This window comes from Cricetulus griseus (genome assembly GCF_003668045.3).
Source record: "Cricetulus griseus strain 17A/GY chromosome 1 unlocalized genomic scaffold, alternate assembly CriGri-PICRH-1.0 chr1_0, whole genome shotgun sequence".
In the NCBI taxonomy this organism is placed as follows: Eukaryota; Metazoa; Chordata; class Mammalia; order Rodentia; family Cricetidae; genus Cricetulus; species Cricetulus griseus.
This window is the reverse complement of record NW_023276806.1, coordinates 48,780,496-48,795,688: the sequence shown is the minus strand read 5'-3', so window position 1 is coordinate 48,795,688 and position 15,193 is coordinate 48,780,496. Positions and strand designations below refer to the sequence as shown.

General features: G+C 43.3%; 1 protein-coding gene across 4 annotated transcripts in view; it reads left to right on the top strand.

Annotated features, from left to right (window-relative positions):
• Positions 1-15,193, top strand: part of Sort1 (sortilin 1) — an 80,465-nt gene that overhangs the window by 34,604 nt on the left and 30,668 nt on the right. For all 4 annotated transcript variants that reach the window (XM_027395493.2, XM_027395491.2, XM_027395495.2 and 1 more), the window contains exons 4-7: positions 7,159-7,261; positions 8,693-8,857; positions 10,645-10,718; positions 14,425-14,474. In XM_027395493.2, the coding sequence (XP_027251294.1) occupies positions 7,159-7,261; positions 8,693-8,857; positions 10,645-10,718; positions 14,425-14,474 (392 nt within the window). The remainder of the gene's footprint in view (positions 1-7,158; positions 7,262-8,692; positions 8,858-10,644; positions 10,719-14,424; positions 14,475-15,193) is intronic.

The window sequence follows — 15,193 nt, the reverse complement described above, 5'->3', positions numbered from 1 at the left end:
TATTGAAGATCCAGAAAGAAAATAAGAAAAGCCACTATGGTCAGGTCTCAGAAACGAGGCTATCGGACTTCTACAGTGACAAAGACATGGCTGAGTTGTGTTCATGAAGTATTGTTATACAGAAGATGGAAGTTACTAGTGAAGATGAGATTGGAAATACAGCTGAAGAATTTCTGGTCTTTTGGGTTTTTGTGTTTGTTTTGGATTGGTTGGTTTGGTTTGGTTTTTTGAGACAGGGTTTCTCTGTGGCTTTGGAGCCTGTCCTGGAACTTGCTCTGTAGCCCAGACTGATCTTGAACTCACAGAGATCCACCTGCCTCTGCCTCCCAAGTTCTGGGATTAAAGGCGTGGACCACCATGGCCCGACCCAGCTGAAGCATTTCTAAGCAGCTTGGCTTCCTGGCAGCTGATGCAAAGGGAGAGAAATGACTTAAGACAGAATTGTTAAGATAGGAAGCAGAATTTAAGGATTAAGAATTTAAGCAGAAAATCCTCAGTCCATCCATACTGTAGGGTAAAGGGCCACCCAAAGAAACACACCCTGACTCTGAAACTAGAGCCAAAAGGTTAAAAAGGCCAGTGAAAGAAACATGTTTTGGCCCTGAATTTAGCACGAAAACCAACCAATCCTTGAATATGAAATCCAACCAATCTCTGAGTTTATCCAAGCTCAGGGATTGAAATCTGACCAATTCCCACCCTGAAAATCTTCACCCTGGAAAAACTCTGCCACTAAGAAACCCTGTATAAGCCCTGTGCCTGTTCAGTTGGGAGCTGCCTTTTTCCACCCCAGCAGAAGCAGCCACCCTCCTGGGTTCCTCCCTCCCAACAAATCTCTTGAACCTTTTGCCCCAGTGGAACAGGGCGGAGAAGTAACAACTTTCACTAAGCAGGAGCAGAATTGCTACATGATGGCTGAGAGGGTAGGGGGACAGGGACCCAGCGTGTTTGTGGCAGGTTGGGACTGGGGGGCAGGGGGAAGGTGGGATGGGGGGGACTGATAACCTAAGTAGAGAGGAGCAGAGAAGTATCAGACGTCTCCACAGGGAAGCTCCCTTAGCAGAGTGGAGCAGAACTGAGCTGTAATGGTTCTCTCTCAAAGAAGAGCAGGACATTCCTACGGGGGTAAAACTATCGCCCACCAAGACACAGCTGTAGATCTGCGGGCCAGGATACTTTTCCCTTCAGAGCTGTAACACTTACATATACTCCAAAAATTGTAAACATGAAGAAGATGGCCAAGAGTCCATTTAATGAAAGGGATTATTATGCAGGTGAGCAGGAGTTTAATTAACCACTCGGCAGGGAAACAGACAAATGGAAGGGGATGGAGGAAGGCTGCTGGCCTTCTTGAATTTGATTGGATTGGACTAGAGTTATTCAGCTAATGCACACTATTCTATAAGACCAGGAAGAATGAGCCCAGAAACAGTTCAGAGTATGGATGCCTGGGGACCAGCCTCCAGGAGCACAGGGCTCAAAGGGAAATCCACAGAAAGAACGCGCGTACTAGACTTTTTTACCTGAGGGGGTTAGAGAAAAAGACACTCACATTCTCGCTTGATGTTTTCCTTCTTTATTCTCTATTCTTCTCTGTTATTCTGTATTCTTTCTACTGTATACTTTTTTTTTTTCTACAGCTTATATACCACAACAAAGTTTTTCAGGCAATTTAGGAACTATAATGTGATTACATTCTTTTTCAGTGAATGATTATAATGAATACAGGTAAAAATCATATTTTTCATCTCCCTTACATGAGTAAACATTTTATGTATTACAGGTGAAAAATAATACATTCCCAAGAATCCTCTTACATTCATACCCACGCAACTTATTACAGATTAACCCTGAAGGCAAGTAGGATATTCTTCTCAGTCAGGTCTTTTGCTGTCTTGCTGCAGTTTGTAGTTGCAAAAAAGGGCCATTTCTGTATTATTTATCTTGAAAAGTATCTATATTATAAGGAATCATAAACCTAAACTTTTGCATATATGAAAAAGAACCAGTCAGCTCTACTTTAAATCTTTAGGGTACATACCCACTCATCAATTGTTTTATATATTAAGAGATTGAGTAGAAATGGGTATAAGGAATTAATCATCATCTTTGGTCATCAACCAATTCTAGCAAGAAGAGCATGTCAGCTAATGATATTTGGGCTACTATATTTTTGTTCCCTGACCTTAATGAGTTCTGCATTCAACTATGCCTTTTCTAAAACTTTATATTATCTTATTTTGTTTTTTTTTTTTAACCTCAAAGCTACTTGAGGAAAACATCTTAGTCTAACTTTAAGTTATTTCCAAAGCTTTGTTTCAGCTATTATGTACTCCAAAATCTATGAACACATCTCCCAACATTAAGGTTAAAAGAATTTAAGCTAGCTAGGCTACCGAGAATCAATTGTTTTTCTTAATCGTTAACTTAAACTACAGTCTATACAGCTCCTCAATAGAAACTCATGTGTTCTAGCTGTATAGTTCCTTGTTTATAATTTTAATCATCAAAACTCTGTTTAAACTAACATTATCGTTATTATCAATCAGACAGTACCGCTTAGGAAGGAATCATCTTTATAATAATTCACATTTAAGAATGCCCAATAGAATGGGATGTTTCCATGAGATAAACACACTACATTACAAGAAGTGGGGATCTCCCAACACCCATTCACACTATGCCAGATACCAGAGAAAGACAACAGCAGCAAACAAGTAAAAGCACAGCAGAAGCAAAAGACATTCTGAAATCCTTGCCTATCCACGATTCACCTATTAGGGAGTTGCCTCTTGGTAGGCTGACAATTGTCACCTGCTGCTCCTCTGACACAGCCACCGGCATCAGAGATCATCAAAACTGCTTCTCCAGATTCAAAATTCAGAGGTGGGGGTATATCACAGGCCCAGTGAGCCAGATATCTTCTACCTGAAGCTGTGGGTGCAGGCTACTCAGAGCCGATATACACTGAAAGCACATAGCTTATTTCATCTCTTGGCTAGAGAGGATGCACTGTATCTTGGGTCTCATCCATGTACCATTCAGATGATATTTGTGATCATTTTAAATGGTCAACCTGATACAATAGAATCACCCAAGAAGAGACACTATTTACTATGTAGCTCTACATATTATTCATTGTGTTGCTCCTGCTCGCCTAGAACTTGTTATATAGAACAGACTGTCCTCAAGCTCACAGAAGCTTTCCTGCCTCTGCCTTCTGAGTGCTAGAATAAAGGTGTGCCCAGCAAGAAGAAAGTCTTAATTAAGAGTTGACTAGACCAGGTGTGGTGGTGCAAGCCTTTAATCCCAGCACTTGGGAGGCAGAGGCAGGCAGATCTCTGTGAGTCTGAGGCTAGCCTGGTCTTCAGAGTGAGCTCCAGGATAGGATCCTAAGCTACACAGAAAAACCCTGTCTTGAAAAACAAACAAAGTTGTCTAAATCAGCTTTGCCCTTGGCATGCCTGGGGACAGGGTATTCTTGATGGTTAATTGCTATGAGAAGATCCAGCCCACTGTGAGAGGCACTCTTCCTTAAGCAAGAGCTTCTGAACTATATGAGGAGGAACCTTAGGTAGGTAGGTGATTAGGACATGATCTGCTTAGCCTTTCTGCCTTACAAAGTCATAATGATAAGATGGTGGTTTATAGTCAAGTATAACTGCATGTGCCTGTCATATCGGTACTTGGTAGCCTGAGTCAGGAGGATGTGTTACACAGTGAGTTCAAGCCTGGCTACATAACAAGACCCCAATTAAAAAAGCAAATAAATCATAGATGGTATGAATTGGGCCTCAGCGAACATGGAATCTCTCAGTGCCCTAATCTTGGGCTTCCTGGCCTCCAGAATATGGTACTCCATTATCGTAGTCAAGTGGCTTACACAAGATCTGTTCCACACACATTTGTGCTTGGTGATGTCTTGAACTGAAACCATTCATGCCCACGTTCACAACACAGACATAGACTAAAATGATCACTTATTTTTAGTAACCAGAAGATGTGGCTGGAATTGTTATTAAGAAGACTTACTTTGGGCTAGAGATATGGCTCAGCAGTTAAAGAGCACTGACTGCTCTTCCAAAGGACCCAGGTTCAAGTCCCAGAACCCACATGTCAGCTCACAACTGGCTGTAACTCCCATATCAGACAAACATGCAGGCAAAACACTGATGCACACAAAATAAATTTAACAAAAAATTATTTCTAAAAAAAGAGACTTATTTCTAAAGCAGAGAACTTTACAGGGTTTTCATGGTTAGCACTCATTTGATTGCTGTTTATAATTATATTTTCATATGGAGTTTGAGAAATAGATTTCTATTTCAGGATGTTTTATTGATTTCCAGTTCATGCTGATGCATTTAATACACTCCCAGAACTGTACTTACCTCCCAATGGTGAGCTCTACTTCATTTTCTCCACTTGCTTAACCAGCTGGACTAGTGGAGGGTTGTCATGGGTATTTTTTTGTTTTGCTCTTGTGGCCTTCATTTTCTGTAGGGCAGGGATGTGTTCATTGTACTAAGTTCTTAAAAAGCAAGCAACCATGCCAACAGTTTGGTGAAGGTTCCCTGGGAATGTTATGAAGGAAGGACAACTTGGGTTTTGTTTTGTTTTGTTTTGTTTTTCAAGACAGGGTTTCTCTGTGTAGCATTGGAGCCTATCCTGGCACTCACTTCGTAGACCAGGCTGGCCTCGAACTCACAGAGATCTTCCTGCTTCTGCCTCCCGAGTGCTGGGATTAAAGGTGTGCACAGGAAGGAAGGCTTGTAAACCAGGGATAATCAAGCTGCCACAGCCCCTTGGACAGTTGTCTGAGCTGTTGATGGTGTGCACCCTGCAGAGCTGGGCATTGCTTATGCATATCTCCTGGCTGCATAGAAGGTAAGAAGAGTGAGGGCAGTAAAGGAAATTGCTGGACAGTAGCCAGTCTCTGTTTTATTTATCTGGTGTGTGTGTGGGGGGGGTTGAGGGATGGGGTGTAGAGGAGTCACCCTAGTAAGGCTGGTGACGTGGTTTGTTTTATCATCCTCAGAGACAGCTCAAGCAGGCATAGGCATGCCCCTTTGTGCCTCTAGCTTCTACTGCCAAGTAGAGACTGACAACAGAAATGTTAATTCCCAAGTTGTAAGAAAAAAAAAAGAGAGAGAGAGACTCCTCAAAAATAATGAGAAGTTGTCTCTAGTTTGAGGCCAAGAATGAAAAGAACTGGACTGGGTTTCAGCTTTGTCTCTAATTGGTACTTGACTTGGGATAAATTGCCTCCCCTTGCACATCTCCTTGTGAAACATAGGAGTTGCACAATGGTCTCCTCAGCCCTTTACATCTCTCTTGTTACCCAGTTTTTTATTATTTATTGAGGTTTCTCCCCAGATTTGTAGTGTCTTATTAAATAATAAATGTGAACATTACTGTAGATTTCCTCTCGATCTGGGAAACAGGCTTGCAATGTCCTCACCAACAGATAATCAAAACGTGTGTGTATGTGTGTGTGTGTGTGTGTGTGTGTGTGTGTTAGTCTTTGATAATTCCATATGTGTATAGATAATGATCATATAGCTACCCCTCACCCCCGTACTCCCGGTTTCCCTGTATCCCTCCCAGAGAGCCACCCCCTACTGAATCTTGTTTTTTTCTTTTTCTTTCTTTCTTTTTCTTTCTTTCTTTCTTTTTTTTTTTTTTTGATAAGTCAGTAAGGCCAGCGATTGCTGCCCATATATGCATGGGTGTGAGGCCATGCACTGGAATATTTACCAGTGGGCACACCAGCAAAGAAACATGCTCTTCCTTTCCCCAGCAGCTGCCAGCTGCTGGTAGCTCCTCAGGAAAGGGTGGGGCCGGGAGACCCTCGTCCCTATCGGCATGGGAATTTTGGCTAGCTTGATCTTGTGCCTGTAGCCATGGCTGGTGTGACATGAGTGTGATCGCCATGTCACATCCAGCATTTCACAGCAGTCCTCCCCATCATCCTCCAGCTTTTACATCCTTTCCACGTTTTCTGTGATGCTCCCTGAGATGTGGCAGGGGGTGGGGAGATGATAGAGATACCCCGTTTAGGGCTGAGCGCTCAGTCTCTTCTCAGCCTTTTGGCCACTTATGTGTGTCTGCACAAACAAGATGCTTCGACCAAGGCTGAAAGCCCAGGTCCCTTTAAATTGAATCAATATTAAATTTGAGTATTCTGTGTCATTTTAAGAGAGTTGTACATGGTACTAGACCTGTCAGACAGCTGCTGATTCTGTTGTTGGTTCTCAAAACTCTACACATGCCGCCCCAGAAGCTTTATTGGAATGGAATTTGGGGAAAACTTTGAGAAACCAAGAGTCAGAGTTGGTTGTTTGCTTTCTCTAGTAGTAGTTTTCATGCTACGTGAGTTAGCAGCTTATGCCTGAGTTAGGGACGATAACCTCTCACAGGAAAACGTCAAGACCACCACTACTTATCACCGGCTTTACCATAAGTCATGTGGATTTGTAGGTTAGTTAGGAGCCCTTTGGCTACAGTTAGCAGAGGCCCAGTTCAAACTAGCTTGAATAACAAGGAGATTGTTGATTCATGTAACTAGATACATTGAAACGGCATGCTTGGGGTCAGTTCATCCCTGTGTTGTATCGCTCTGCTTTTCTGAGATTCTAGAATTACCTCAGTGGCCCTTTCATTATGAAGAAATAGTATTTTTTTTTTTTTGCATTGCATTCACATGCCACATTGTGGAAGTTTCTCAACAATGATGATTTGACATTTGGGGCCCGGATAATTTTCTGTTGTGCGACTGCCCTGTGCATTGCAGCATGTTCAGCAACATCATTGCCTAAATAGTATCTGGATTGTGATAATCAAAACTGTCCTCAGATATCCCTCAAGTAGGAGTGGAGAACAAATCCACCCCAGCTGAGAACCACTGGTCAGAAAGGAGGCTAACCAGTTTTAGCAAGTGGCTTATCTGTAATGTGTTTCCTAGAAAATCTCAAGGGAAGGCCTTCTTCTCTTTTTGGCTCGACCTTGGGTCACTCCCCCATCCTGGAACCTATCACTGGCAAGGGAAGTACACATCCTTCAGACTAATCCCACCCTGACTGAAAAGTCATGGAAAGGGCACTAAAGGCCTGTTACACCACATTCTAAATACCCTTCTTTTCCCCTTCTCTCTCTCAGTGAGGATTATGGAAAGAACTTTAAGGATATTACAAATCTCATCAATAACACCTTCATTCGGACTGAATTTGGCATGGCTATTGGTCCTGAGAACTCCGGAAAGGTGAGACTCATTCCTGCATGTGAAGTAGGTACTCCTTGCCATCTGAAGGATGTTAGTGTTGGAAAGACCCAGGGGTTCACAGTGTTATAATTAGTTTTAAATAGTCAACATGACACAGTCTAGAGTCACTCAGGAGGAGCCTTGGTGGACGACTGTCTAGATCAAACTGGCCTGTGGGTGTGTCTCTGGGGGTTATCTTGATTGCATTAATAAGATGTGGGAAGACCTAGCCCAATGTGAGCAGCACAGTTCGATAGGCAGAGAAGCAGAGACTGCGCCTGTGGAAAGGGTGCTAAGCACAAGTGGGCAGGCATACGTGTATTCACTCTCTGCTTTTGACTGTGGATGCGACCAGCTGCTTCAAATTCTTGTCTTGGCTTCCACACAATGATGGATTGTAACCTGGAATTGTAAGCCAAATAAACCTTTCCTCCCCTAAGCTGTTTTTAATCAGGGTGTTTTATCACAGCAACAGACATGAAATTAGGATAACATTTTAGTTTGGTATTGCTATATTTTAAAGTTAAGCATTATTTGATACTGATTGTCTAGAGTTTCTATTGCTGTGAAGAGACACCATGACTAAAGCACCTCTTATAACAGAAAAAAATGTTTAATTGGGGTGGGCTGGTTTACATTTTCAGAGGTTTAGTCCATGGTCATCATGGTGGCTTACAGGCAGGCATGGTGCTGGAGAAGGAGATGAGAGTCCTACATCTTGACCTACAGGCAGCAGGTCACACTGATGAAGCTTGAATAAAGGAGACCTCAAAGCCCGCCCTTACAGTGACACACTTCCTAATAGTGCCACTCCCTATGAGCTTATGGGGGCCAATGACATTCAAACTGCCACACTGGACATAAAAGAATGGGGTTTACCGCAGATCTTTTTTCTGGTTCACATCCAAGATGCACCAAAACCCTTTATACTTATGTGGTAGTTGCTCAGCATTGCAACGGGTACTCCCTTTAACAACATTGTAGTGTTTGGGGAAACTACATCTCAAAACTAACCAGAGGGGGGTTGGAAACAGGTATGATACATTGGCTCAGTTGAGGATATCTTTCTTATAAGTCTAAAACTTAAGAGACAGACAGACAGACAGACAGACAGACACACACACACACACACACACACACATAGACAGACATACACACAGACAGACAATACACACATAGACAGACACACACACCCATACACACATAGACAGACACACACACACACATACACACATAGACAGACATAGACAGACATACACACATAGACAGACACACACACATACATACATACACACATAGACAGACATAGACAGATATACACACAAAGACAGACAGACACACCCATACACACATAAACAGACACACCTGCAGGACCATGCCCTGCTCTCACCGTGCTCTTCCCTAACTCTGACCTCTCCTCTCCCCGGCCAGGTGATATTAACAGCAGAGGTATCTGGGGGAAGCCGAGGAGGGCGAGTGTTCAGGTCATCAGACTTTGCCAGGAACTTTGTGCAGACAGACCTGCCCTTTCATCCTCTGACTCAGATGCTGTACAGCCCTCAGAATTCCGATTACCTGCTAGCTCTCAGCACCGAGGTGAGTCCAGTTGAACTTGCCTTTCCTTGTTTACAGCATCACAATATACCAGCTTTAAAGGATTCTCTAGTGAGTTACGTTAGACTTTTCCCAGAATCTACCTGTCCCCATCTGGCTATGGCTTTGCATATCATCTCTTCCAGGAACATATGATGTATAGTTGTCTTTTCATGTTTTGCTTTTTTTTTAATGAATGAATGCTGGCTGCTGCTGAAATAATGACGTGGGGAACAGTTTGCAGTCATCATTCTTGAACTGCAAAGAACAAGTATAAATTGTCACCCTCCTAAGACTGTCGCTGTTACCAGAGGAGAGGAAGTTGAGAGAACAGCACTGAAGACTGATCTTGCCTAGGCGGCCCCAGTCAGTTTCTGCTGAGCCAGGATGTTTCTGTCCCACCCCTACTGAGGCTGCTCAGTGAGCTCCTGTTGTCGATACAGTTGTCATTGACAGACATCATGTTCTTAATTGCTGCATTTCAAAGCAGTGGCCAATCCTGCCTCCAGGGACCTCCATTTGCTTGGCTCTATGACCCCATTCTCTTTGATTATTCTACCTTTCTAGATGGTCCTTCTTGGTGGTCTCTCTCTTAAACTTCTTTCAACTTAACTGCCTCCTGTTCATTTTACTGCTGTTTCCACTTAGAATGTAAAGATTCTCACATCCTTACCTGTGGCTCTGGCTTCCCAGAGGCCATTTGATTCCTGTCTTGCTGACCCCAGGCATCTCCAGGTGTGTGTCTGACAGGCAGCTCCAACTCAATCCCAACTGAGCTCTGTTCCTCTCTCAGGCATGTGCCTATAGTATTTATAGTAATTAATGATACAGTGTACCCCACATCCCCCCCACTGGACATTATTGGCACACACACACACACACACATACACAGACGACTATTGGAAAAGTCACTAATATGCTGGCTTCATTTCTGGCTGATCACATTCCTCAAGGCTCATTAACTGTTACTGAACCAACTGGCACTTAGTCTCTTCATATCCTACTTCTAGGTGGGACACTCTGAAATCTATTTTCCCCATTCTCGTCTGTGGTTGTGACCCAAAAGAGTGAAGCTGTCACCCCTCTGAGAGTGACCTCCTGCTGAGAGCTCACATGCAATAAAAGCCAGTTCCTGGGCCTGACCTCTGAGCTCTCCTCACCTCTCTGACATCAGCCCTGGCCTTCTCACCTTGGGATTTTGCACCACTGATGTTGTTTGACCTTCACGCTCCTCCATGCTTGTCCCCATCCTGCCTTTACTAGTCTTCATTTGTCTTTTTTCACTAGCACTCCCTACTTCCTTTTGATCATACCACTCATCATTTCAGTCAGTGCAGTGTTCTTCAGTCAGCCGTCACTGTGCATTGGGCCTCCAGTCCCCTCTTCCACAGTGGACCACATCCATAACACCGTGTGGGAGTGAGCTTTCTTCTAGGTGCCCCTTGTTAAACTGTGAGACCCTTGAGACGCAGGAATTGCAATGTCTGGTGCGGTGCCTGGCATACGGGGTGTTTTATATGAACTTGTTCTCAATTCCAAGACTTGAAGGAGCCTGAGTAATATGTGTGCATTTGTGTGTGTGTGTGTGTGTGTGTGTGTGTGTGTGTGTGTGTGCGCGCACGCGTGTGAGCGCGCACATGCGTGCATGTGTGTGTGTGCATGAGCATGTTGCTCAGACAGCTCTAGTATGTGTTTCTACTATGACTGTTGGATGTGGATTATTAAAGGTCATAGAAAACAGCTGCACAGAATAAAGCTGGAATTTTGATAAGTCATTTATAATCTTTCAGAATGGCCTGTGGGTGTCCAAGAATTTTGGGGAAAAATGGGAAGAAATCCACAAAGCTGTCTGTTTGGCCAAATGGTGAGTAACACAAGCCTCCATCTGTGCAGAGCCCTAAACCTTAGTGCTGCCAAAAGTCACATGAATAAATAGCAAGCACTTGCTATGTGCCAAGTGCTCTTCAGGGTCCCATAAGGGACAGTGAGAGGGCTGGGATAGCGACCTGGCCCTAGAAGAGCTTCTATTTGTGGTGGAAAAGAGGATTTTTGTCTCAATGAATGTTATAAGGCATGTGACTGCTGCCTACAAAGTTTTTTTCTCCATAGCTGGTGAACTCCATTGGGACACAGAGTGAAGCTTTAATGTGGGGTCTTTGGTACTTCTCTATAGCCAGACTTACACTTCCTCGTCTAGCACTCCATTTCAGTTGCGCAAAACATAGTGTGAACTCAGGAAGAGCTGAAAGGCCTTCTAGACTGCACAAGTGCCACCATTTGCAGCAAGAAAACACTCTTTTCCGCTGGCAGCCTGCCCTGCCCCTCCGTGCCTGCCCGTGTACCAGCAGCAGCTCTGACTTAGGAGTGAAGTCGCTTTTGTTCCAGCCAGGCTCTGTTACTAGTCAGTGGCTTTACCTCTCTGAGCTTGAGTTTCCTTCTTGATGAAAGGAGGCTTCGTTGCAGAATTTGGAGGGTGGTGAAGCAGGAATTGAATCAGCAGCCTCAGGCCTCCCACGTTCTGCTTGCTGAGAACAGTGTTCTGAGTCTCTTCCACTGACTAATTGCAACAAATCTGGTAATCTGGTTTCCCAGTTTACAGCAGATCGCTGCCGGAGATGAGCTACAGGGCTGCCAGCAGCAAGCACATAACAGCATTAGAATGACAGCCTGAAAGCTGGAAGCAGGCAGGAGAGCTTTGGAAAAAAAAAAAAAAAAAAAAAAAACCCAAAAAAAAACAAAACAGACCAAACTCAGGACAAAATTGCTGTGTTAGATCAAGGAGGACACTCACTTTGGCAACATCCAGGCGAACACTGTATTATGGCTTGATATGATTAATGTTCATGGCCATGACCCAAAATCCCAAGAGTTTAATGTGTTCTACTTAGGGAACCAGAAGAAATAAAAATCATACATATTTGAAATATATCCACCAAAATCAGTTAAAATACTAGCTTTGCTACTTAAATGAGGTGGGCTTTTTCCAGAAGCACTTATTAAGTGAGGATTTTAGAGTGCTACTGTGTACAGGCCACATCTGATTATGTTTAATCAGGTGTGCACATGCCACATCTCATTTCATGCTTCATGTTTTAATCAGTGGTGCTGGTACTGGATAGGCCTTAACAGCAAGGAAGTCATTTCTATGGTAACTAAGTTAACAAATCACTTCTACCAGAACTAAAATATGCATATCATTTTTAAGGTATGACTAATCTTAGTCACTGAAATTCATCTTTACAAATAAAAGGCTATTTTGAAGTGATACTTTATTGCATATGTAAGGTTTCTTTATTGTGTATATGTGGTGTTTTGTTTTGAGAAAGAGTCTCTCTATATAGCCCCAGCTGTCCTGGAACTTGCTATATAAACCAAGTTGGCCTCAAACTCACAGAGATCCACTTGCCTCTGCCTCCAGAATGCTGAGATCTAAGGTATGTGCCACCACTGGCCAACTTTACACAAGGTTTTAATGGGAGATGTCCTTCTGTGTATATGTTTGTCTTATTGACTGATGAATAAAACACTGTTTGGCCAAAAGAGGCAGGTAGATAGGCAGGACTAGGAGACGAGGAGAATTCTGGGAAAGGTAGGCAGGGAGAAACTGAGAGGAGACGCCATGTAGCGGAGGAAGGAGTAACAGGTCTGGACCCTTCTCCAGTAAGATAAGACCATGTGGAAATACTTAGATTTATAGAAATGAGTTAATAGCTGGGTGCTGGTGGTGCACGCCTTTAATCGGGAGGCAGAGGCAGGTGGATCTCTGTGAGTTTGTGGCCAGCCTGGTCTCCAGAGCGAGTGCCAGGATAGGCTCCAAAGCTACACAGAGAAACCCTATCTCAAAAAAACAAAACAAAAAAAGAAAGAAAGAAAGAAAGAAAGAAATGAGTTAATAATTAAGACATAGATAGCCAATAAGAAGCTCTAGCCATCGGCCAACAGTTTAATAATTAATATAAGTCTTTGTGTGTTCATTTGGGGCTGAAGCCATGGGACCTGGTGGAAAAGAAAAGCAGCAACAAGGTTTTTTACCTTAATTTTTTTTTTCTCATGATAGTTCTGCTATGTGTATGTATGTGTGTCATGTGCATGAGGTACCTATGGGGGTCAGAAGAAGCATCAGACTGTCTGGCACAGAAGTCACAGATAGTTGTGAGCCATCATGTGGGTGCTGGGAATCGAACCCAGGCCCCTCTGCAAGAAAATCAAATGCTCTTAACTGCTGAGCCATCCCTCCAGCCATGATATTTTACTTTGCATTACATTTAATTGCTTAGCTCAAAATTCAAGGTAGCTAGGCTACTGATGCTGGTAACTCACCTTTGAGATCTTTGATCTCTAGGAGTTCTGAAAAAGCGTGCTCCAATGCTGGACCTTTTGCAGAGAGTAATCTGTAAGTGCTATCAGGATCTCATTCCCTGCAAACTGCCTTTCCAAATTTCATTTTAAATAATTCAACCTCTGACCTAGTTGTCTATTTGAGATGAAAGAACTAAATTATTTAGCTCATAAGAAGCACTGAGCTAAGTTCAGATGGGAAGCCAGAAAGCCTAAAACCTAGCAACTGACCCAAAAAAGCCAGTCAGTGTGACAGAGGCAATAAGGCACACACTGTGCAATTAAAACAACTGACTAGGTAACAAATAATGGCAGACAGTGTGTAGTAGGGCACAGTGCTCTAGAACCGGGCTTCCTCAGCCTGGCATTTCATCTATTGTGCTATATGGTCCTTTGAACAGGGATTCTTACCTTCCTTACCAATGGCATACTGGGCTGGATGAGCCATTACTGAAGGAGTTGTTCTGTCACTTTGAGATGTTTAGAAGTGTCCTGACCTGTGCCCACTGGATGCCAGCAGTAACTTCTGCCTCCTCCTCTCCCCACTTCAATGTGGCAACCAAAAATGTCTTCAGATACTTCCAAGTGTCTGAAGGGAGGCAGAACTTCCCACTTTTAAGAATCCACTGCTCGGGCTGGAGAGATGGCTCAGCGGTTAAGAGCACTTACTGCTCTTCCAGAGGTCCTGAGTTCAATTCCCGGCAACCACATGGTGGCTCACAACCACCTTTGAATGAGATCTGGTGCCCTCTGCTGGCATGCAGGCAGAAGACTGTATGCATAATAAATAATAATAATAATAATAATAATAATAATAATAATAATAAAATCCACTGCTCTAGAATTTTTCAGGAAAAAAAAGGCTTCCAGTTAGAGTGACAATGGGAACCTCATGGTTTTTAAGCCAGTGCTGAAAGCCTGTGAGGTTCTGATCTAGTGACACAGGAGAGGGCATGTAGTTGGGAGGGAATGGTCTGAGCCCAGGGGCAGTTTGGAGTATAAGTACATCAGTGTGACTGGAAGAGATCTCACAAAGGAGTTCGGGCTGTGGAGAGCTCCACCAGCAAACATCCAAGCTCAGCGTCTCTACCTTCCCTTTTGAATTCTCACTGTAAACCTGCCTAAACACAGTGAGCAGCATGCCAGATGTTGCCAGGAGCCTTGTGACTAGGCTAGCATAGTCTCTTAGTAGTCTTAATCCATTTCTTATCATTGTCTTTGCCTCTTTATAGGGGATCAGACAACATCATCTTCTTTACCACTTATGTGAATGGCTCCTGCAGTAAGTATATTGTTGTCCCAGAAAAAGATGTCCTGTCTTCCCATTCATAGTAGAATATTCTGGGTTGTGTGTGGTAGAAACAAAAGATTTTCCCATGATCCTGCAAATTCAGTAGCTACAGAAAACTCAAAGCTGCTAATTACTTTTAAGATCTTGAAAATATAACTAAATTCCTTCATATTATGCCCAGGTCAATAAACATGTAACTATACATGAAGATGATATAGTTCACCTTAACAATTGGATATGTCACTTTTCTCATTATTGTAACCAAATACCTGACAAATGCAACCTAAGAGAAGAGAGGCTCCCTTGGCTCTCAGTTTAGAGGACACAGCCCATCATGGTGGGAAAGGCATGGCGGCTGAAGCAGGTCTGTCCCTGGCAGTAGGATCTTGCTGTCTGACTTGTACACATTTTTGTGTGTCAGGAAGGAGAAAGCTCAGATCAGAATGAGAACCGAGAATCACCCAGGCCACCTCTAAGCAACCCATTTCTGCTAATGAGGCCACAGCCTTAAAGGTTTCATAACCTCTCAGCAGTACCACCAGATGGGGGTCCAGGTATTAAAACATCCGAGTCTACAGGGAACAATTCACATTTAAACTGTCACATTACACCCCTGACCCCTGTTGGCTCACTGTCATCCCATAATGCAAAATACATTCAGTCCAACATCAAAAGTTACTGTTGTCTTTAATAGTCTCAACACTGTTCAA